The sequence below is a fragment of the Gobio gobio genome, assembly GCF_949357685.1.
Source record: "Gobio gobio genome assembly, chromosome: 22".
In the NCBI taxonomy this organism is placed as follows: domain Eukaryota; kingdom Metazoa; phylum Chordata; class Actinopteri; order Cypriniformes; family Gobionidae; genus Gobio; species Gobio gobio.
Genome location: NC_137118.1, coordinates 9,196,969 through 9,219,093, shown reverse-complemented (window position 1 = coordinate 9,219,093; position 22,125 = coordinate 9,196,969). Strand labels below are relative to the sequence as shown.

At 37.0% G+C, this 22,125-nt stretch overlaps 1 protein-coding gene across 1 annotated transcript in view; it reads left to right on the top strand.

The window, feature by feature from the left end:
• Positions 1-22,125, top strand: part of frem2a (FRAS1 related extracellular matrix 2a) — a gene marked incomplete at both ends in the record, with an annotated part of 129,040 nt that overhangs the window by 88,119 nt on the left and 18,796 nt on the right. Inside the window, 10 exons of the mRNA XM_079803915.1 lie at positions 6,680-6,829; positions 8,386-8,595; positions 9,776-9,973; positions 11,085-11,249; positions 11,450-11,632; positions 11,875-12,005; positions 12,088-12,246; positions 14,083-14,386; positions 14,575-14,706; positions 15,793-16,124. Of these exons, the coding sequence (XP_079660041.1) occupies positions 6,680-6,829; positions 8,386-8,595; positions 9,776-9,973; positions 11,085-11,249; positions 11,450-11,632; positions 11,875-12,005; positions 12,088-12,246; positions 14,083-14,386; positions 14,575-14,706; positions 15,793-16,124 (1,964 nt within the window). The remainder of the gene's footprint in view (positions 1-6,679; positions 6,830-8,385; positions 8,596-9,775; positions 9,974-11,084; positions 11,250-11,449; positions 11,633-11,874; positions 12,006-12,087; positions 12,247-14,082; positions 14,387-14,574; positions 14,707-15,792; positions 16,125-22,125) is intronic.

Genomic DNA, 22,125 nt, shown 5'->3' with positions numbered 1-22,125 from the left:
GACGGCAGAAGGACTGGCCGAGGAAAGGCGCCTCTCAGTGGGGTCAATGAGCGATTGAGCGCCGCTGAACCACTGGAGCTCACAACTCCGAAAACGGCAGATCAAATTTTTAAAAAGGCGCTCTCTTTATAAATAAACCACAGATTTGAGCTTTAAACAACTACATTCTCGCCTGAAAAGGACTTAAAACTATATTTTGTAAAACATTAACACTACCAGAGGGCTCTCGCTAAGACCCATTCGTTTAGCCACCAAAGGGCCAAGCTGGTATCAGACTTTTGCCGAATCCAGTCGGTAAGACAGCGATAACATCTTTTTTAGATATGAAGGCTTCGAGTGTTGTTCTTTGCTCGGGTTTTAACAAAAAGGAAAAGTTTAAATCGCTTAAAACAGACGCGATAGCTGATTCGAACGAGTGATGCTCCACTGCGGCAAATCTGCTTCAACGTCACTGCGCTGTCGTCATCGTGTAAAGCCCGCCCCAACGTTTCTAATTGGTGCCGCGATTTCTAGGGAGAAAATGGGTTTGAATGGGCTCTTTTCCAGACTACTTGCAGAGCAAATCTAAGGCTGCGTTCACACTGCAGGGCTTAATGCTCAATTCCGATTTTTTGAAAAAATTAGATTTTTTGCAAGGCCGTTCACATTTCCAATTAAATGCGACCTTTTGTGATCTCCTGTGTGAACGTGAAATGACCCAGAAGTGACCCGCATGCGCAGAAGAGTACTCAACGGTCAACGACGTCACTTGTTGTTTACGGAAGTAGCCAAATATGGGTGTCAGCATTGGAGTTCGTTTTGCTTTATTAAAGTTATTTTCGCAACGGAGCCAGCACCATTACAACCTTCTCATGTTAAGAAGAAAATTAAAAAAGAGGAGGAGAGCAAGGTTTTTGTTTAAAGGCTTTTTATTTTTCGCTGGCATTGGAGCCAGGATCGTCTGTAACCACGCTCGGCCATTTCGCTGGAAATGTTTTCAAAAACCGCCCGGTTCCGATAAGAGCCCTCGAGTTTGGCCTGAATAGAGCTGTCCCCCCAAATATTAATTAACTCCGAAATCTCGCTTCCCTTCCACTGACTGGTCTCCGCATCGTCCACCATAGTTGTTTATCTTCTCATTCCCGCCTACTTCAACGTACAATGATGACGTTTGTCGCGTATCAACGACGTGCGGGTCGGATACATGTGACCTGGCAGTTCAGACTGAAGACGCATTTCAAAAGATCGGATATGTATCGGATTTGGACCACATACCCAAGTGGCCTGGGTCGCATTTGAAAAGATCGGATCTGTGTCGTTCAGACTGTCATGAAAAGATCAGATACAGGTCGCATAAGGGCAAAAAAATCGGAATTGGGTCGTTTCAGCCTGCAGTGTGAACGCAGCCTAAATTTGCCGGAAGTTGTCTGGGTTTTCCCAGGCTAGTTTTACTGTATTTTAGACAAAAAAATGCATGGGTGACTTAAAACTTACAAAAACTTGTAACCCCAAACTTTTGAAAGATAATGTTTATATATACATTTTTGATCAATTGTAATTTAATCAGAGCAGCATTTCTCTAACTAAAAACAATGAGAGTGATAAAAAGTGAACTTCATGCAAAAACAGAAATATTTATAATGCTTGAGTTTTGTTTGGTAATGAGAGAATCAATGTTATTCTCAAATAAAACATTGCTTGTTGTGTATTTTTATGATTATTGTGGTAAAATAGTCATTTTTTAATTAGATGTTTTAGTTTCTAATGGCTTTTATATTGGAAAAATCATTTTTTTTCACGACAAATATTAGATTTTGCATTATAGAAATGACAGTTTCCATTGATTTCACCACAGTAATGATGGTTTACTTGTGATTTAGTATGGTTAATATGCAAGAATGTCATAAAGACGATTCTACATGTCAAAAACACCCTTTTGATGTGCCTTTTCAGAATCAGTTCCTTGTTAACAGTAATTTCTAATGTTATTTCTCCCTTGAAGTGTGAAAATAGCTTCAGTTTTTGACAGTTAAAACTAAATACAGCACAAATCTCAATGTTTCACACCTCCTTTTCATACTTAGTTTTCTCAAAGATGTTTCACAAAGCTGTCAAGTACTGCATAAACACATCTGCACTCCATGCTACCGACAGACACGCTAGCGAGTTCAAACACGAATTTCCACAATCGGAGAACACACAGACTTTTTATCCATCACCTGAAGTTTAAAAAAAGCGCTGACAGACTCGTATCTGAGAGCAGGCTTCCGGAAATAGACATGACGTGCTGTTTTTTATTTGGACAGGACATCACGGGGGAGACTGCCGCCAATATTTGCCAAATATAATGAAGGTTTTAAAAGAACACAAGCTATTTTTGATAATTGGAATATGGCTCTAACGGTGCCAAAGAAAATGTGTCTTTCTAATCGAATCCGTTTGTTTGGACACCTGGATATGGATTATCCCCATGTGCTTGTATCCATACGGATTCGATAATTAGCTGTTATTGTATCTTCATAAAATGTAATCTTGTGCAAGTTTGCTGTCTGTGGCGCAAATGTCGTCATTCATCTGCTCTGTGCATGAATCATTCCTCATTAGCCCTACTAACGCTCGGATGATTCAGCACAGTTCAAATATGCTGTGATAAGTCCTGAAATGGGTTTGCTAGAAGCTTCTGTCTGTGTATCAAAATATAATGCAGTGTGAGATTTTACCCTGAGGGGCTTTAACCTTCAGCTTCACCCTTCGTCTCATGCTGCTCTGAATATTTCAACACGCTAATTCTTTTTTAATGCTTCCCCTCATTTTCAAAAATTCAATCATTTTAAAACATCTTAACCATGAATAGTATTCTTTCTTTTTATTCTTTTTTATTACAACCGTGGTGCTACAAAAGTTAACTTAGCATGATTTTCGATCAGCAAACAATATTTTAGCAAAACCAAAACAGTTATTTATTTATTTTTAAAGGGAAAAATCCCATAGCAACAACCCACAACACCCTAGCAACCAACTCATTTGCTAAATTCTTTAGCATCTTTTGCGTAGGCAATTTCAATAAAATGTAAAACATATAATCTTATTGTGAGTGTTTTAAATTAAGCACTGACACACAGCAATGATGGATATTTGCATATTTGGGGGCCCCTGAATAACTTTAATTTGATTTTAATTTCAGTTTTAGTCTTTTTGTTTTAGTACTTCTACTCAAATGAAAATTAGAAATGTTGCCTTGGCTACTAAACTGAAATAAAATAAGTTTGTTTTTCCATCTAATATTCTTATTTCAGCTTTATTTATTTCAATTCTAAAAAGATTTTTAATAGTTTTAGTTAAAGTCCCCATGAAATTAAAATTGAAGTAGTTTGGCTTTTAGTATGAATATGTTAGCCGTACTGTTATCTATAAGCTAGTCTGCTCCAAAACAATGACAAAATTCACATTTATTAGATGTAAGCATTCAAAACTTAGTCTCTCACTTCCGCCAATTTGATGACTTGATGCTGCACTTCAGCTTCATATCAGAATCTGAAGCCCCACCCCCTGCATTATAAATAGATGCTGAAGCTGCGGCTGAAATTGGTCACTTGTTCACACTATTAAATGTTCTACAGTTAACTGTTAGTGGTAATATAACAAAGTGGAAGCAATTAGGAACAACAGCAACTCAGCCACGAAGTGGTAGGCCAATGTCAATAGCTACAGACCTCCAAACTTCATGTGGCCTTCAGATTAGCTCAAGAACAGTGTGTTGAGAGCTTCATGGAATGGGTTTCCATGGCCAAGCAGCTGCATCCAAGCCTTACATCACCAAGTGCAATGCAAAGCGTCGGATGCAGTGGTGTAAAGCACGCCACACTGGACTCTAGAGCAGACGTGTTCTCTGGAGTTACGAATCACGCTTCTCTGTCTGGAAATCTGATGGACGAGTCTGGGTTTGGCAGTTGCCAGGAGAATGGTACTTGCCTGACTGCATTGTGTCAAGTGTAAAGTTTGGTGGAGGGGGGATTATGGTGTGGGATTGTTTTTCAGGGGTTGGGTTTGGCCCCTTAGTTCCAGTAAAAGGAACTCTTAATGCTTCCACATACCAAGACATTTTGGACAATTTCATGCTCCCAACTTTGTGGGAACAGTTTGGGGATGGCCCTTTCCTGTTCCAGCATGACTGTGCACCAGTGCACAAAGTGTCGGTCCATAGAGACATGGATGAGCGAGTTTGGGGTTGAGGAACTTGACTGGCCTGCACAGAGTCCTGACCTCAACCCCATAGAACACCTTTGGGATGAATTAGAGCGGTCAGTGCCTGACCTCACAAATGCGCTTTTAGAAGAATGGTCAAAAATTCCCATAAACACACTCCTAAACCTTGTGGAAAGCCTTCCCATAAGTTGTTATAGCTGCAAAGGGTGGGCCAACTCCTACGGATTACGAATGTCATTAAAGTTGATGTGCATGTAAAGGCAGGCGTCCCTAAACTTTTGGCAATCTTAAAATATGTCAGTACCTACTTGCTCTCGGACAGGTGTTTTGACCGTTCCAATATGGTGGATGGAGATGCTTTTGAACTATGGCGGTGCCTTTGGTCTGTTCATTCTGACAGATATACAAAAACATCTACAAAAACTTTTACAGGGTAAATATTTATACCTTGTATGCTCATGAACATGAATCTGTTCATAATAAACCCTGTAAATTGTGACCTTATGTTTGAAGTGTGTTCTGAACAGAGAGGTTGCAGGCATTTCCTTGTAAGTGGCTTCCTGTAGATAATGTGAGATGACAGCTGTTGAATCCTCTCCCAGGGACCTCTGCTCTCAGACACCGCGGGTGAGAAAAACAGAAACCTCGATACAACGCAAGGTGTCAGTTTGTTGTCATGGAGACGGGCGTCCACTGTTCAGTTTGCTGTGTTGAGATGGTGAAGCTGGTGGTTATGAAATAGAGCTGGTTTGAGCTACCGTACACCTTTTATTACTTGGCAGGAGGTTGATTTACTATTCAGTTCATGTTTTATTCAAGGGCTTTTCTCACGCTTTACAATTAAATGCAAATAATAAGATGTTCTCGTATGCCACAGAATAAAATGGTTGAGTTTGAGGGTTGGTACAAGTAGTTTAATTTCAAAAACTAATCAACAGGGTTCCCGCAGTCATGGAATACATGTCTGGAAATATCATTTAAATAAAAATAAAAAAGTCAAATTTTTAAAAATCTTAAAGGTCATGGAAAATCTCATTTTAAAAAATCTTAAAGGTCATGGAAAATTAATTAAAATGTATGTAATGTATAAAACTTTAAAGTTTTGCTCTAAAATACTTTTTTAATTGGTTTGATATTGCTTTTTTGTAACTGTGAACATTAACAGTTAAACTTTTGAACATTATATTTAATTGGACTTTACATGGCTTACATATTTTCATCCTTCATATAAAAGAAAATATATTAAAGTCCAATATCATAACTAAATAAAATAATACTATATATATATATATATATATATATATATATATATATATATATATATATATATATATATATATATATATATATATATATATATATATATATATATATATATATATATATATATATATATATATATATATATATATATATATATATATATATATATATATATATATATATATATATATATATAATAGCATTAAACATAAATTAACATGTACATTTAGCAATAAAAGTAAATAAAGTCGAAGTGTATGTATATGTGTATAATGTATTCATATTCATGCCAGGCATGTCCTGGGCAACAAAAAAAATGGGCCAAGCACAAAATGGCTAAACACTAAGCTTTTAATTGTCTTAACCACAAATTATTGGCAAATTTACTACTTAAAAAGGCATTGCCGTCTCAGAAAAACATCAAAGACAGAATTAAGTTTTTTTCCGAATACGGAAACTTGTGTGTGGAGTGAAGAATCACAATGAAACACAAGTTCCTTGAGGATGCTCCAGAGTGGTTTCTTCGAAAATCTGCTGAGAAATATAATAATAAATGCATCTCTACCACAGTGAAGCATGGCTGAGGTCATTGTGAGCCTTTTTAGCTGCTGGTATTGGATTTCTACTTCCCTGTGAAAAGTAATTTTAATGCTACTCAAAGTACAGGAGAATATTGCAGAATAGCTTGCTTCCCACAAATAAAAAGAGGAATGATACTGCCCAAATTTGGCCTGTCCAGAGTCCAGATTTGAACCTATAGTGACTATTTAGTCTCACATTAAACTCAAACAAACAGGGAGACATTTTTCAACTACTCATGAACATTGAGTGGAACAACACTGACTATTCTTCCTGTAAAAAACTGTCTGCAAATTAATTAGGGAAGGCTATTCCATGATGAGTTACTTTATCTACAGTATTTGTACAATTCGTGCTAATTTCCTGACCAGTGATTTATGATTAAATAGACCATTAAAAGACCACTAGATATTTTGCCATATTTGGCCTGGCCCATTTTTTTTGTCCAGGAGTGTATATGTGATACTGTATATATGTGTAAATAGCTAAGCATAGCAATAAAATAAAATGAAGAAAAATAGCAATAATCGCATTAAATTAAATAATTAAACATGTTTGTTTTCATGAGTGCTTTTCAAATTTGAAGAATGTAACAGTCATGGAATAATTATGGAAATTCAGTCCATGGAAATGTTCTGTTTATGCCCCACAGCTCCTGTGTTCTACTTCGGCAATCAGGAGTATCACGTCGATGAGAGCGATGGCCACGTTGAAGTCCGTGTGTGGAGGACAGGGACGGATCTCTCTAAAAAAGCTACAGTGACTGTGAGATCCCGCAAAACAGACCCTGTTTCTGCTGAAGGTGAGTGATACCACTGCATTTTCCCAGTAATCCATGCCCCCCCCCCCCCCCCATTCTCAACCATCATTGTTACTCATTTCATACAGAATGCAGCAAAGTTAGACAATCATAACAGAGGATATTTACATATAAAAGCCTTAGGGCCAGATTTGCTAACAGCTTGTGCCAGCACAAACCCCTTTTTCATTTTTTCGGACGTTATAATAATTATGGTCTGGCTAATCCAAGCATTATAATGGCAGTGAATGGCAGCCCAAAATTTGAAGGCCAAAAAAGTGTATCCATCCATTATAAAAGTTATTCCAGGGGATTAATAAAAGTCAAATCAATGGGTTTGTGTAAGAAAAATATCCATATTTATTCAAATAAAATATCTAGCTTCCACTAGACCGCCTTCCGTATTCAACTTACGAAGAAAGTGTAGCGCCACACGCAGTTCAAAGTGCTTGCGCTACGTCCGACTTCATACGAGATTTTTTTGAAGATTTTTTCCGCCAGTAATATTTTTTTTTCCCGTAAGTTGAATACTGAAGGCAGTCTGGCGGAAGCTAGATATTTTACATTATAACGTGTTAAAAATTGATATTGAAGGCCTTTATTCACCCCCTGGAGCCGCGTGGAGTACTTTTATAATGGATCGATGCACTTTTTTGGGCTTCAAATTTTGGGCTGCCATTTAATGCCATTATAAAGCTTAGAAGAGCCAGGACATTTTTTAATATAACTCCGATTGTATTTGTCTGAAAGATGAAAGTCATATACTCCTAGGATGGCTTGAGGGTGAGTAAATCATGGGGGTATTTTCATTTTTTGGTGAACTATCGCTTAAAGCCATTTTGCGTGTGTTGTTAGTAGATCATGTAGATCGTGATTATAACATGATTATCATCAGCTGAACTTGTTTCCAACCCTACGCAAATTTGTGCTGCTCTTGATAGATATGTTGGCCATTATGGAAATGATCTGGATGCATCCGTGTTCTTTAATGTGTGCATTGTCAGTAAATCTCCCATCAGAACTTTTATGGGATTGCGGATTTTCCCTGTTTAGTAATTCTGGCCCTTGAAGGAAGAGCTCATTTTAATTAATGGCCTGTGAAACTCAATGCAAACTAAATTATGTCTTTTTGGTTGAGGAAACCGGTCTTATGTTTAAACATTAAATGCTACAATTTTGTAAAAAAAGTCTCTCCAATTCTTGAATCTTCAGTTCCTGTCTTCCCAGCAAACTTATGAACTGCAAAATGCTGAACAGTGAGAGTAAGTGTTATTGACTGTTTTGGCTTAGGCCTTGAACAAGTGACGTGTGGCATCAAAGATGCAGCTAGAAGCTCTTGGCAAAGCTGAAATAAATTAAAAAAAACTCTGTTCATCCGAGCCCTCTGTGCAGTCAACCCAAACTTTGCTGTATGTTCTATGCCGTACATTGATCCCTCGAAAAAAGCAGAAACAGCAGTCTCTCTGAGAGAGGATTAATCGAAAGTGAGAATCCTGTGCTGCTGCCATTAAACACCATATGACCTCTTTCTGACCTTAGCCTGTGTGTTCATCCACTAGCTGGGGTAGACTATGTGGGAATCAGCAGAAACGTGGACTTTGCACCGGGTGTGAGCATGCAGATGGTCAGAGTCATCATCCTGGATGACCTAGGCCAGCCCGTTCTGGAAGGAACAGAGAGATTTGAGCTTATTCTCCGGATGCCCTCCAATGGAATTCTGGGAGATCCAGCAACAGTTACAATCTTTATCAACGACTCCATTTCAGACTGTAAGTATTTTTGAAGATTTTTCCTAACAAATTTGTGACTGACACACACACACACACACACACACACACACATACACACACACATACACACGAGTGGTTATATAATTGGAGATACATTTTGCAATACAAAAAGAATAAAACTGTTCCAGTATTATTATTGAAAATATATAGAATTTTAACAATTCAGTGCTTGCCAAACTTTTTTACTTTTAGATTTATGGACACACATTTTAATAAGATAAAAGTTATTTTAAAACAATTTAATGTTGTAGAATTAGGAAAATTACTATTTAGGGCTCTTATAAATGAAATATTAGAAATGTAAAATCAAATATTTTGATTACACAATGATACATGATGGAAAAAATACGCTAATTCAGAGTTTTTACAGAAAATATTATATTGTTATGGCCTGTAACATCTTGTGACAATGAGTAGCAAATCATTAAAATAATTAAAAATATAACCATTTAAAAAAAAAACTGAAAAAAATAATGACATTGGACACCAAATGTACCTGCAATTATGAAATCACCCACATATAAGTACTTTTCATGCTTGAAATAGTTAACCCTTGTTTCGTATTTTACACTGCTCATACTTTACCCAGGTTTATCAATTTTTCCTGGGTATTCATAAGCTGAAGTTTCATACTGTGCATTCCTAAACCCAGGGTTAACATCCTTATTTCCATTACTGTGTCCGTTTTATTGGACGTGCGCAGCATGCAACCTGTTTACATAAAGGCTCTAGCGTTGCTCATCCTCATATTATACATTGCCAAACTGTACTATCAAGGTTTTCCTGAGTGTACTATAGGTAAGAATAAAACTGTTTATGCTTTTTCCATTGCTTTTTGCCATTTTCCCCCTTAACTGTTGAGACTATTGTTTATGCAACACGTGGTGTTTCTATGACTGTCCAAAGCAGGGAATACGAGGCGTGTGATTGGACATCTGTTGCTAAGCATTCTAAAACCGCACTGTTTTGCACCGCAATGCAGAGTTAACACCTCAAAAGCAGTGCTAAACCTGCTCCAGGGCGAAGTGTGAAACGTTTCTCTACCCAGGGTTAAAAGCCGAGTTAAGAACGATGATAAGAATGTATTACTAGTTTTTGTCCATGATACAGAGGTAGATTGTTGTATTAGAGCATCTGGATTTGTATATTCTTTTTTCAGTGCCAAAGGTGCAGTTTAAACAGGCTGTCATAACTACAGAGGAGAGTGAAGGTCACATCACCGCAATGGTACACCGCAGCGGAGACATCAGACACAAGTCCACTGTACGTTGCTACACCCGGCAAGGCTCTGCTCAGGTGGTGTCCGACTTTGAAGAGAGACCCAACACTGATGTGTCCATCGTAACTTTCTTGCCTGGTAAATAACCTCTTATGTAAGCTGGGATGTGGAATGGAGGGAAGTACAAACAAATAGATGATGAACAAATGAATTAATAAATGAATGAACGAATGAATGAATGAATGAACTAACAAATAGGTGAGCAAATTTAACTTGATTTAAAGGCACAATGGGTACGATTTTTGGATTAAAATGTCTTGTGTACTTGCATTATCCCAAATGTTTCCAAGAATGTTTAAATCCTATCAATGACATCATACCCACATTACCCTCCGTTTTTATTTGTAGAAACCATGGAAACACCAAAGACGCTTTAATATATTATGTGTTTTATTAGGCAGGTGAGCAACAAATCATTGTTATATAGCTCAACACAGTTAGTCTTATTGTTTATTGCTCGTTTTCTTGATTTACCATGAGTACCATGTTTTACTATGCCTAATATTGATCTAGCTTACTGCAGTGTGCAACAAGTGTCTCATAGTAGCCGCTGAGAGAACGCACAGAGTAGCATTATAACGTAACTTTCAACACACTCAAATGTATCTAATATGATAAAACAGCGCTGCGTTACCACACATACACATGAGTGGAAGAAGCGGAAGCGGTCGTCTGAGGCATAATAAAAGCTCCACTGCTCTCACGCCGTGTGTCGCGCTTGTCTCCTATTAGCAATCGTTCCAGCGCCTCGTTTCGCTCTAACAGCTATCAGCCCAACCCTGCTTCATACAACAGTAACGTTAATAAATACTTAATACATTTGCCTGAGTCCCGTCGGATTCTTTTCCACCGGCTGTAGAGGTGAAGACAACAACACCCATGATTCCACAAAATCAAGGCGTCATCAAGCTACACCTTTGTTTTGAATAAGCGACTTCTAGCGGCAAAAATTACATATTGTGCCTTTAATGATTGAACAAACAAACAAGTGAATGAATGAATGAATTAAACCCGAATTATACAGGAAAAAATGACACTTCATTTTTACATGATATCTGCCATTCAAGTTATAAACATTTGTCTGAAAGGAGGTCATGATCTCACAAGACAATGTCAATTCTAGAACAGTAGAAAAATAGTTGAGCTGTTTTCTTTGTTCAGACTTTGGTCTCCATGTTTTGGTCCCTAGGTGAGGCTGACAAACCGTGTGTGCTAAAACTGGTGGATGATTCGATTCATGAGGAGGAGGAAGAACTGAGGCTGATTCTGGGGAGCGCGAAGAGCGACTCGCCGTACGGAGCGTCCATAGGCAATCAGAACGAAATGCTCATAAAGATCAATGACAACACTGACAGTAAGAAAGAAACATTCGTTTCGTTTTCATTTGAAATGCACTTTAGATGAAGATTAATATAAATACCTGACATTTAGGTTCAGATTTCTAGAATTTGGGTCAAACTCTCTTACAGATTCTCTTTAGCTAAGAATCTTTTAATGAACAAAAGCTCCTCAATTCTCATCGGTCTTCTCAAACCATTCATTTTCCTCTGTCAGAGCCCATCATCAAGTTTGCAGAGACAAAGTTCAGTGTTAGCGAACCAAAAGAGTCAGGGCAGATGACGTTGGTGAAGATCCCCATCCGCAGAACAGGAGACTCTTCGAAAGTGTCTCTGGTGAGGGTGCACACGAAGGACGGCTCTGCCATATCCGGAGAAGACTACCATCCCATCTCCCTCGGTGAGGCTTTTAGAGGCCAGAACGGGTCATTTGCATTCTGAATATGCCGCATCTAATTATACTTGGTAGATTGGCAGGTGGCTCCAAGCAGCTTTCGCATGCATTTCCTGCCTACATGAGGTTATATAGAGTTCAGGATGCAAATGGCAAATGCAATCAGGTGTGGAAGCGTTTAAGAGAAGAAATATCTGGAGGTTGTTTATCTTTTAGTATGTATGTAATCAGATATTTTGTGTGTGCAGATGTCGAGTTTAAAGCGGGTGAGATCGAGCATGTAGTGGAGGTGGAGATTCTGTTTGATAGCGTAAGAGAGATGAGAGAGGCCTTCACTGTCCACCTGAAACCAGACGAGAACATGATTGCTGAAATCCAGGTGAGAAACGTTGATAATGTTCTTCATATTTGAAGTTTCACATTTAATGTGAATTACAAATCGGTCTCTCTTGTATTGGCAGATGACTAAAGCCATAGTGTACATCGAGGAGAGCAACAGTATGGCTGACGTCACATTCCCTTCACTGCCTCATGTTGTGTCACTATTACACTATGATGATGTCAGAAGAACCAAAGAAAATGCCCACCCACCTGCTGGATACCCCGTCGTCTGTGTCACGGTAGGTTTGCCAGTAGAAAAAAGTCAGTCAGAAGGTTCTCAGAGGGTTTAATGTAATTATGAGATTGTTTTTATCAAGTTTTCAGTAGATCCTTGAAGTAAAAGTGAGTGAAAAAGATTATAAGATTATAATGATTTGTCAAATCTTGAGCTATAAAAGAATTTGAATAAACAAAAATAAGGACCTCATCATAAGGACGTTATGAAAGGGCAAAAGGAACACAAACAAAGTTTAATCTTATAAATCCTCCATGTTTTTCCTTGTGATAAATTATTAAATCCTCTGTGTTGTTTCTTCTGATAAATTATTAAACATAAGTAGGTTGCGTGCAGACCTTTGTTGTGTGGATTTTTCCCTTACAGTAAAGTATATACTGTGAATTTATTACAATTAAAAATAAGTTATAAGCTACTTTATATTTTAATATGTTTTCAAATGTAATGTATTACAGTGATGGCAAAGCTGAATTTTCAGCATCTTTACTCGTCTTCAGTGTCACATGAGCTGGGCATACACTCCTTGTAAATTATTTAAAAACATTTAGATCTATTATACAATAAATTATAGGCCTATAATTAAAAATAATTAACAGTCTACAATTTGTCTAAACACTGCAATAATCAGTCATCAATGAAAATTAAGAGCAGCTTTATTTCAAACACTGAGTTTCAAAAACAACCTTTAACACAAAATACTTCTCTTCTATTTTTTCACTAAGTATGAGACACATAAATGTGTATATATATATATAAAGTCTTGCTCAAAAGTTTACACACCCCTGGCAGAATCTGTGAAAATGTGAATACTTTTAACAACATAAGAGGGATCATACAAAATGCATGTTATTTTTTATTTAGTATTGTCCTGAATAAGATATTTTACATAAAAGATGTTTACATATAGTCCACAAGACAAAAAAATAGCTGAATTTATAAAAATGACCCGTTCAAAAGTTGACGTACCCTTGATTCTTAACACTGTGTTTCATTCCCTGGATGATCCACAGCTGTTTTTTTGTTTTGTGATGGTTGTTCTTGAGTGTCTTGTTTGTCCTGAGCAGTTCATCTGCCAAACGTTCTTCAGTAAAATCCTTCAGGTCCTGCACATTCTTCCGTTTTCCAGCATCTTGTGCATATTTGAACCCTTTCCAGCAGTGACTGTATGATTTTGAGAGCCATCTTTTTACTGAGGACGATTGAGGGACTATTTACACAACGATTAAAAAAGGTTCAAACATTCACTGATGCTCCAGAAGGAGAAACAATGCATTAAGGGAAATGTTTTGAATTTGAAGATCGAGCTAAATTGTACTTAATTTGTCTTGCGGGAAAAATTTAAGTATCTTCTGTTGCTTCTGAAGGGTAGTATTACATGAGAAAAAAATGTATTTAAACAAAATAAGAAACATTTGGAAATTTTCAGCCCCTGGCTCTTAATGCATTGTGTTCCCTTCTGGAGTTTAACTGCTCAGGACAACAAGAGACTCATGAACAACCATCATATAAAAACCAAAAAAAAATGACATACAGTATTAAGAATCAAGGGTACATAAACTTTTGAACGCGGTCATTTTTTTATAAATTCAGCTATTTTCTGTCTTGTGGACTATATGAAGGCATCTTTTATGTACAATATCTTATTCAGGAAAGTACGAAATAAAAAATAACATGTATTTTGTATGATTTTGTGTAAAAGTATTCACATTTTCACAGATTCTGCAAGGGGTGCGTAAACTTTTAAGCTAGAAGCAAAAGTTTTGAGAGCAAGAAGTGTTTTCATTGAAGCTACATTATCAGATTTTCTTTCTTTCCTTGTTTATTTCTCTGACATATCCAGGCCTGCAACCTCAAATATCCCGACTATGACAAAACAGGCTCCATCTGCATTAGCGAACGCATCAATGACACGCTGACTCGTTACCGATGGCTCATCAGCGCCCCCAGTGGTCCGGATGGCGTCACCAGCCCCATGCGAGAGGCTGACTTTGATACATTCTTTACGTCTTCCAAGATGATCACCCTAGACTCCATTTACTTTCAAGCGGGCTCTAGAGTGCAGTGCGCGGCCCGTGCCGTGAATTCTAACGGTGATGAGGGGCTGGAGCTGAGCAGCCCCATTGTGTCTATTAGCATGGAGGAAGGTGAGCCCGAAACCATTACATTAAGGGAGATCATATAAAAATGCTTTGCTTTGTATAGCGGCACCAAAGAACATTATGCTGTCCCTGAGCTGCTGGTTATAATATACCATTTGCAATGTGGAATTAGACTGTCAGTAGGTGGTAATATGCTTGAAGTAATGTTTCATGTCTTTGATGTTCCTGGGCAGGGATGTGCCAGCCGCGTAAATTGGGCACAGTAGGTGCTGAGCCCTTTTCTGCCAAACTACGTTATACAGGCGCTGAAGACTCTGAATATGCCAATCTCATCAAGCTTACTGTCACCATGCCCCACATAGACGGTGAGAGAATTATTTCCCCTCTGGCTGCCAGGTTTTCTTAGTTCAGCCCCTCCATGAGAAACCCTTCTCATATATCCCCTTGGGGGGGGAAATGGTATTCTTTGGGGATTTATGTGTTATTTGCTGTCAAAACTAAATATTACAGCGCTCTTCAAAAGCCTAAATCAAAGTCTGAAATATGCATAAACAAAGTGTCATGTCACAAATTTGCCAGGAACGTTTTCCATTAAAATCATGTTTGTCTGTTGGGGAAAAAATAATAAAAGTATTTTGGGAATAAATTATCACAAGTTATGTTTCACGTCAGAAATCTAGGCCAGGCAAGACCAATTATAATTGCGTTAATATTACCTTCCTAACTCATCTAAAGCTGCTTTTTCATAGCTTTTCCTACAATACAAAAAAAAAATCATTGTAATATAAAGAATATTTTACATAAAAAATCTATAATTTACCCTAATGTTGTTCAAAACACATATGACTTTATTTCTTCTGTGAAAAGCGATTTTCATTTCAATTTTCATTTATTTTGTTGATTTTTGGATTGTCCAGCATAAACACTATATGAATCATACGCCATATTTCTCATCTTCTGAAAATATATGATAGCTTTGTGTGAGGAAAGGATCAAATTCAATGAAAATCTTCCTGTCTGCAGTAGCTCTCAAATCTCATTTGAATGAGCAAGTATAGATTTGTCAAAACTGGTGATAAAGTTTGAATATGTAGCTTTAAAGGATTAGGAAAATAGTGCACAAGTTATATGAACTTTTTGGTGTTTTGATTACTAAAATGTTATATAGAAAAGAGGAGCTTGCACATTCTTCAAAATATCTCATTTTTGTGTTCAACATAAAAAATAGCATCATACAGGAAAAAGAGCAAATAATGAGAAACATTTTTGGGTGAACTATACCTTATATTGTCATGTAATACTTCTAAGCTGTATAGGATACTTTTTTTCAGATTCATATTTCAGTGGAATAGCTTATAAATATTAATGGTATGACATATTCATCCGTATCAAGGTGGTATAATGCATGTGATTTCAGTTTGTTAATTGTCATTTATTTTCTGTGTGCTCAGGCATGCTCCCTGTGGTCTCCACTCGCGCGCTGTCTAACTTCGACCTGACTCTGAGCCCCGATGGCACTCGTGTCGGAAACCACAGGTGCTCCAATCTGTTGGACTTTAATGAGGTGTCCACACGACATGGCTTCCTGACCAAGGCCACCCGGAATATAGAAAGTGTCGGCGAGACTCCGCCGTATCAGTACAGCCCTGTCCTCAGAGGCCAGAGCACTCTACGCTTCTACAGGAACCTGAATTTGGAGGCCTGTCTGTGGGAGTTTGTGAGTTATTATGACATGTCTGAGCTGCTCACAGACTGCGGGGGAACGATCGGGACAGATGGGCAGGTGAGACGTCAATCACAGCTTTCCGAATTCTCTGAATTCTACTGATTAGTGGTTCATAAATTGCAACTGTTCTTGTCCTAGAGCTACAAAACGCACTTAAAAGAATTCCTAGGTTTGAGAAGACAATAGATTTTATGGTTTATGCATTTATCTCTTCACTTCTGTAGACATGTTTACACCACTATAGTTTTAGCCAGATCTACAGGTATTTAAAGGGGGAGGGGGGGGGGGGGGGTATAATGCTATTTCATGCATTCTGACTTATTTACACTGTTAAAGAGTTGGATTCTCATGCTAAACATGGAGGTTTGACGGAGTATTTCAGTGCCAAAAAAACTCCTTCAAGATGTTAACAAGTTTCTGGAAGTTTTTTCGAGAATGTCCCTGTATGACATCATAAAGAGCGGTATTGCTTGTAAGGGCACTTCTCCCGGATAAGCGCGAGCTCACGTCAACCCGAGAGCAAGAGTCATTTTGTTTTTAGACCACGAAGTCAACAATGTCACTAAAGAAGTGTGTTTCTGGTTGTGAGGGAAGATAACATTAGCCTGGCTCCGCCCTCCTACGTACTTCCGCTCAATTTTCATTTTCCTTCAGTACTCCGTCTGGGATTGCGGTATATTCTCTGTTTTTCTCCGGTCAAATTTGAATCGGTCCAATCAGCGAACAGAGGGAGTTGGCTGAGAACGATGAGGTGGATGTTTTGCGCTAGTTTAAGATGACATACGTCACAACCAGAGGTGGAAAGTAACAAATTACATTTACTCGCGTTACTGTAATTGAGTTGTTTTTCTGTGTACTTCTACTTTTTTAAGTAGTTTTAAAAATCTTTAATTTTACTTTTACTTAAGTATGTTTTGTTTTAAGTATTGTACTTCGCTACATTTTAAACCACATCCGTTACTGAGTAAAATAAATCAATAATACGAAAGTGGGGAAAAATCCGGAACGGAATTCCGGACAATCCGGAAACGACTGCATTGAATTGAAGGGCGGGAGAACGCGTAAAAATCACAAAAAGATGGAGACGGACAAGACATGTCAGTGATGCAGATCCAGCTGAAAGCGAAACGCCGTCGTGAACCAGTTAGTATGGGAATACTTTGGATATAGAAATAAATAACATGGTGTTGTCCTGGAGGATATCATCAAAGTTACAAAAAATGTTGATGCAAATGAGGAAACGCATAGAACATGTTCGGGAACATCCCTCTGTGTAGATAATGGTGTGTTTTTAACTTAAGGCCGAGTGATTTCTGTGATGCAGAGGGAATCCCGGAATCCAGTCACGACAATTAATTTACAGTATAACGCAGATATCACGTAAAACAAGCAAACTGATGGATGAATGAATACATCGACGGTAGAGCAGTACAATAAATCAAATTGCGACATGGTCTGTGAATATTAAAGCAAAACACTGCTATATAAATAAATGATCTGCTTGTTCTGTTTCTGTGATGAGCAGTGCCGTTTCGTCTACTACATAGGCTACTCAAGTACGCGATGCTCGTGGTGTTTTAACGTCTCATGAACCATATTTGGACATGAACACAAGAACATTTTAAAAACCAGTCAAATACACTCTGAAACAGGTTAACAGCACTTTGCCAAAAAATAAAAGGATAAAAGTTTGTTACATTTTATTTAATTACCACCGTTTTGGTCATATATTTGTATAAAAATCATAAAAAGAAAAAAATTCATAGGATTCTTAAACATTTTAATAAGTTAATGATAAAAATAAGTTGTTTATCTATTCATAACCATTTATTGAATTTGGTTGATTAGACATGTATTATTGAAATTTTAATAAACAAAACAAATGGTTTCTAGTTTGTTATAATAACGCATTTGTTCAACCAAAAAAAAAAAACAGTTTTCATTCATTTAATACCAATTTAACTGGTGATAATAATAACCATAATTTAATAATACAGTTTATTTACTAAATAATTGTTTAATACCGTGATGCTATGAAACTCTGATGTTTTCATATCGTGAAAATCTCATTCTACCACAACCCTACACAGGAGATTCCTCACCCCTGCTGTTAAAAAAGTAACTCAGTAACTTTTACTCTGAGGACATTTTAAATGAACTACTTTTTACTTTTACTTGAGTAAATTTTTAGACTGGTACTTTTACTTGTACTTAAGTAAAATTTAATTGAAGTAATAGTACTTTTACTTGAGTAGAATATTTTGTTACACTTTCCACCTCTGGTCACAACCAAATGTTAGCGATTGGTTTTGGCTGATCCAGAGTGGCTCTGGGCAGATCCAATAGTTTTAAACTTCAACAGAGTACCCGCCTTCAAGGAAGTTAACACTTGTCAATTGAGAGTGGCCAGACTCTCTGTACAAATGAAATGTACGAGAGTCTGGTAGGACCAGGCTAAGATAACATTGTGCAGCTTTCCAAATAACCCAGCGTTAAGGAAACAGTGGATGCAGCTTGTTTTTCTGGAGAAGCAACGCAGTACTGCAAGTGTGTTCGCTTGTTCACGGTCATGAGTCGAAACCGCAGGCGGTGAGTGAAACATCAAATGTCTGTGTTTTGCCTATCGGTGTGTAATTGCATATTATGTAAACAACACAAACGTATAGTGAGTCGAAAGTTATCCAGGGATAAAGCAATGATGTATTGTGTGTGCGTGCGCGTGTGTGTGTACTCATGACTATTTAGCTCTGCCCACTGCACGCCTGTACAAGCTTGGGTGTTTTCGGAAAGAATCGGTACAGCATATCTGTCTTTTATAAATATGATAAAACTAAAGACTCTTCTGAAATATGAAGGATGCAATATTACTCTATAGGTACTCAAGATTAACATGAGATTGGCAGAAACTGTGTGTTATGTACCCTTTAAGGTAAGTTCACACTAGCCGCGTTTCCATTACCCTTCATATTGCGCAAATTGAAATTGCGAATTGAAAATACGCCCAATGGAGACGCGTCAATTTCGCAAAAACTCCCATATATCGCAAAAAAGTTTTTACGCTCGCATGAGGTGGTTTTTCAGGCAATTCGAAAAAGGAAATTTGCGCAAAACTGCAATGGAAACAATTTTTTTGCATTTACAGGTCACCTGGTACGGTCACGCATTGCTCTCACATAGGGCCTACATATAAATTTTTTTCCACTCAAGTATGTAGCCTACATAGGCTATCTTATGTCGTTAAAACGACATATATTTTCTCCTAATAAGGAAAGTGGCGTAACTTTATAATGACGGACCCTGGTGCAACCACAAATATCATAACTATCTATAGGCCTACTGTAATTATGACATATATTCAAGAAATGTATTAAAACAGAAAGACACTATAGTTTCCGCCTTGCTCAAAGACTAGCTCTATCCATTCCTGACGATCTTGGTTTGCTTCTTATTTATTAAATATAGCCTACAGCCAAATAGTTGATTAAACATTGATCAAAAATTAAAATACAATTTATACAAAACAAAATAAATTTTAAAGAAAGACTTTATAGAAAACACAATTCAATTGTGCTCAAAATCCATGTCTCCAGACATATGCGCATCTGATTATGTGCATTAGCCTACTCATGCTGCTCACTTTTCATAATCAACATATGAAATTAAAAGATTATAATATTTAGACATAGCCTAACTATATGAAATTAAATAGGCTACGTTTTCTTTAACCCTCTTTCCTACGAAGTCGTTGTCGCCTTTTGATGAATTTTTTCCTTAGGCTATTCCAGCGGAAACTTAAAATACTCCGTCATTTTTAGCCATACAGATAAGTGCAAGACATAATTATAAACTATAAACTGTCTACTTTTATTTGTGTAAACTCACGATAACCGCAAAGGCCGTGGACTCAGGGAACAGATTATTTTGCACTCCACTCCAAACGCTGTCTTCATTTCAAAAATATATTTTGTTTATTAAACGCAAAGTTTTTCATTTCAAAAGCATTTCTAAATTCAGTTTATATTTCCAAAAAACGAAATTCCGAGCCAAAATAACGAAGTGGTAAAAAAAACGTTGAGTTACCACCATGCAAATTCAAACTTTTCACTCGTCTCTGTATGTGGCAATGCGTCACAATAACCTGCGTTTGTAAAAGTCGATCATTCTTTACAGATGATGGTGTGTTTGAACAGAAGATGAGTTCTTTATTAAACTCATTAAAAAAACAATAGAATATAAAATGCCACAATTTATCATAACACCTCATATGTGCCGCTCAAGTATAAGGTGCTTTCCTTGCAATCAGTGCTATAACACGCACATCTCTTTCCATTAAAAATAATGGCGTGCGGTGGCTGGGATATAGGCCTACATAAACCTAACAACATACGTAGCATGAGTTTTGGAATTATTTATCACGAGAGGAAAAAAAATGTTATAGTCGCATAACATCAGTTAATGTAAACGCTGTCATTTCGCAATATTTTTTTGTCGACTTTTAGAAAATATCGCAAAAGTTTTGCGCAAATCTGTAATGGAAACGCGGCTACTGTCAAAGTAACCTAAATTAGATTTTTTTTGGTCAAAATTTGGGCCACTTTCATACACTTATGTTCAAAAGTTTAGGGTCAGTAAGATTGTCGTCGTCTTTTTTTTTCCCTCAAGGATGCATTAAAGTGACAGTGAATACATTTATAATGTTACAAAAGAACTTGAACTTTCTATTCATCAAAGAATCCAGTAAAAATGTATCAGTTTCCACACAAATATTAAGCAGTTGAACTGCTTTCAACATTGATCATTATAAGAAATGTATTTGAGCAGCAAATCAGCATATCAGAATGATTTCTGGAGGATCATGTGACAATGAAGGCTGGAGTAATGATGCTGAAAGTTCAGCTTTGAATCACAGGAATAAATTACATTTTAAAATATATATTTCAATTGAAAACTTTTATTTTAAATTGTAATAATATTCCACAGTGTTAATGTTTACTGTATTTTTGATCAAATAAACTCAGCCTTGGTGACCAAAAAGGGATTTCAGAAACATTTTTTGTTTCAACAAGTCCCAAACTTTTGAACTTTCGTGTATGTGGAAATAAATCGAATACATATATCTAATACACATAATCTGATACAGTCAGGCTGGAATTTGTCATTTTTGTGTGAATTCTATCTGTATTCTCACGTTTTTGTCCAGTCAAACTCAAAAACGAATAATTGCATTTGCCATAAAAAAATAGGAAATATTAAATATATTTAACATTATAATTTAGCAGTATAAGTTAAATTAATATAGTTAAGATATGTTTATATAAATAAGCTAATGCATAATTTTAAGACTGGAAGTCCAAAGTTCTTATAATTTCATCTATTAACAAAACATTACATCATATTGAAAGGTTAGGAAATCTGTATGATGCAAAGTTTAGGAGCAAAATATGCCAAATTAAAAATGACTAATTTGAACAGAAAATTAGAATGTGGTCTGAATTTAGCCCATGATTTCCTTTACTGTTTGTTGTGTGTTTGGGTACCAGTCATCTGCTATGCTATAGTGTATAATAGCGGGAGCTTGCATGTTTAAACAGAACATCCAATTTACATAAAATTGATTAACACATCTCCACGAACACGCGTCTCCATAGGTAGGTTTCTGCTTTTGGATTTTTCTTTGTTTTCATTTATTATTATGCACAGCATAAACTGGCAGCCATTGATTTCTTCTGGTTTTATTTCTGCCACGCTCCTCATTGCTCTCAATAGAAGAGGAGACTGACTTAGCTGTAACCCGCTGAGCTTTTGTATTCATTCATTCATTTCATTTCAGAATTTGAGGTCTTGCTTCAATGGCTCCCCTTCGTAATCTAGTGCCTAAATGTCTGAATAATCTACGTTATTACAAACATAAGCCTTCGAATCTGAAATAGCTCTGTAAAACAAGATGTGAATTCAAAACACTTCATCTAAAGGACGCACTCAGATTCTACTGAGGATATTGAACGGAGCTGGTTGAATATGAAAAGCCTGGCTCTTCTTTCCCTCAGGATGGGAATTT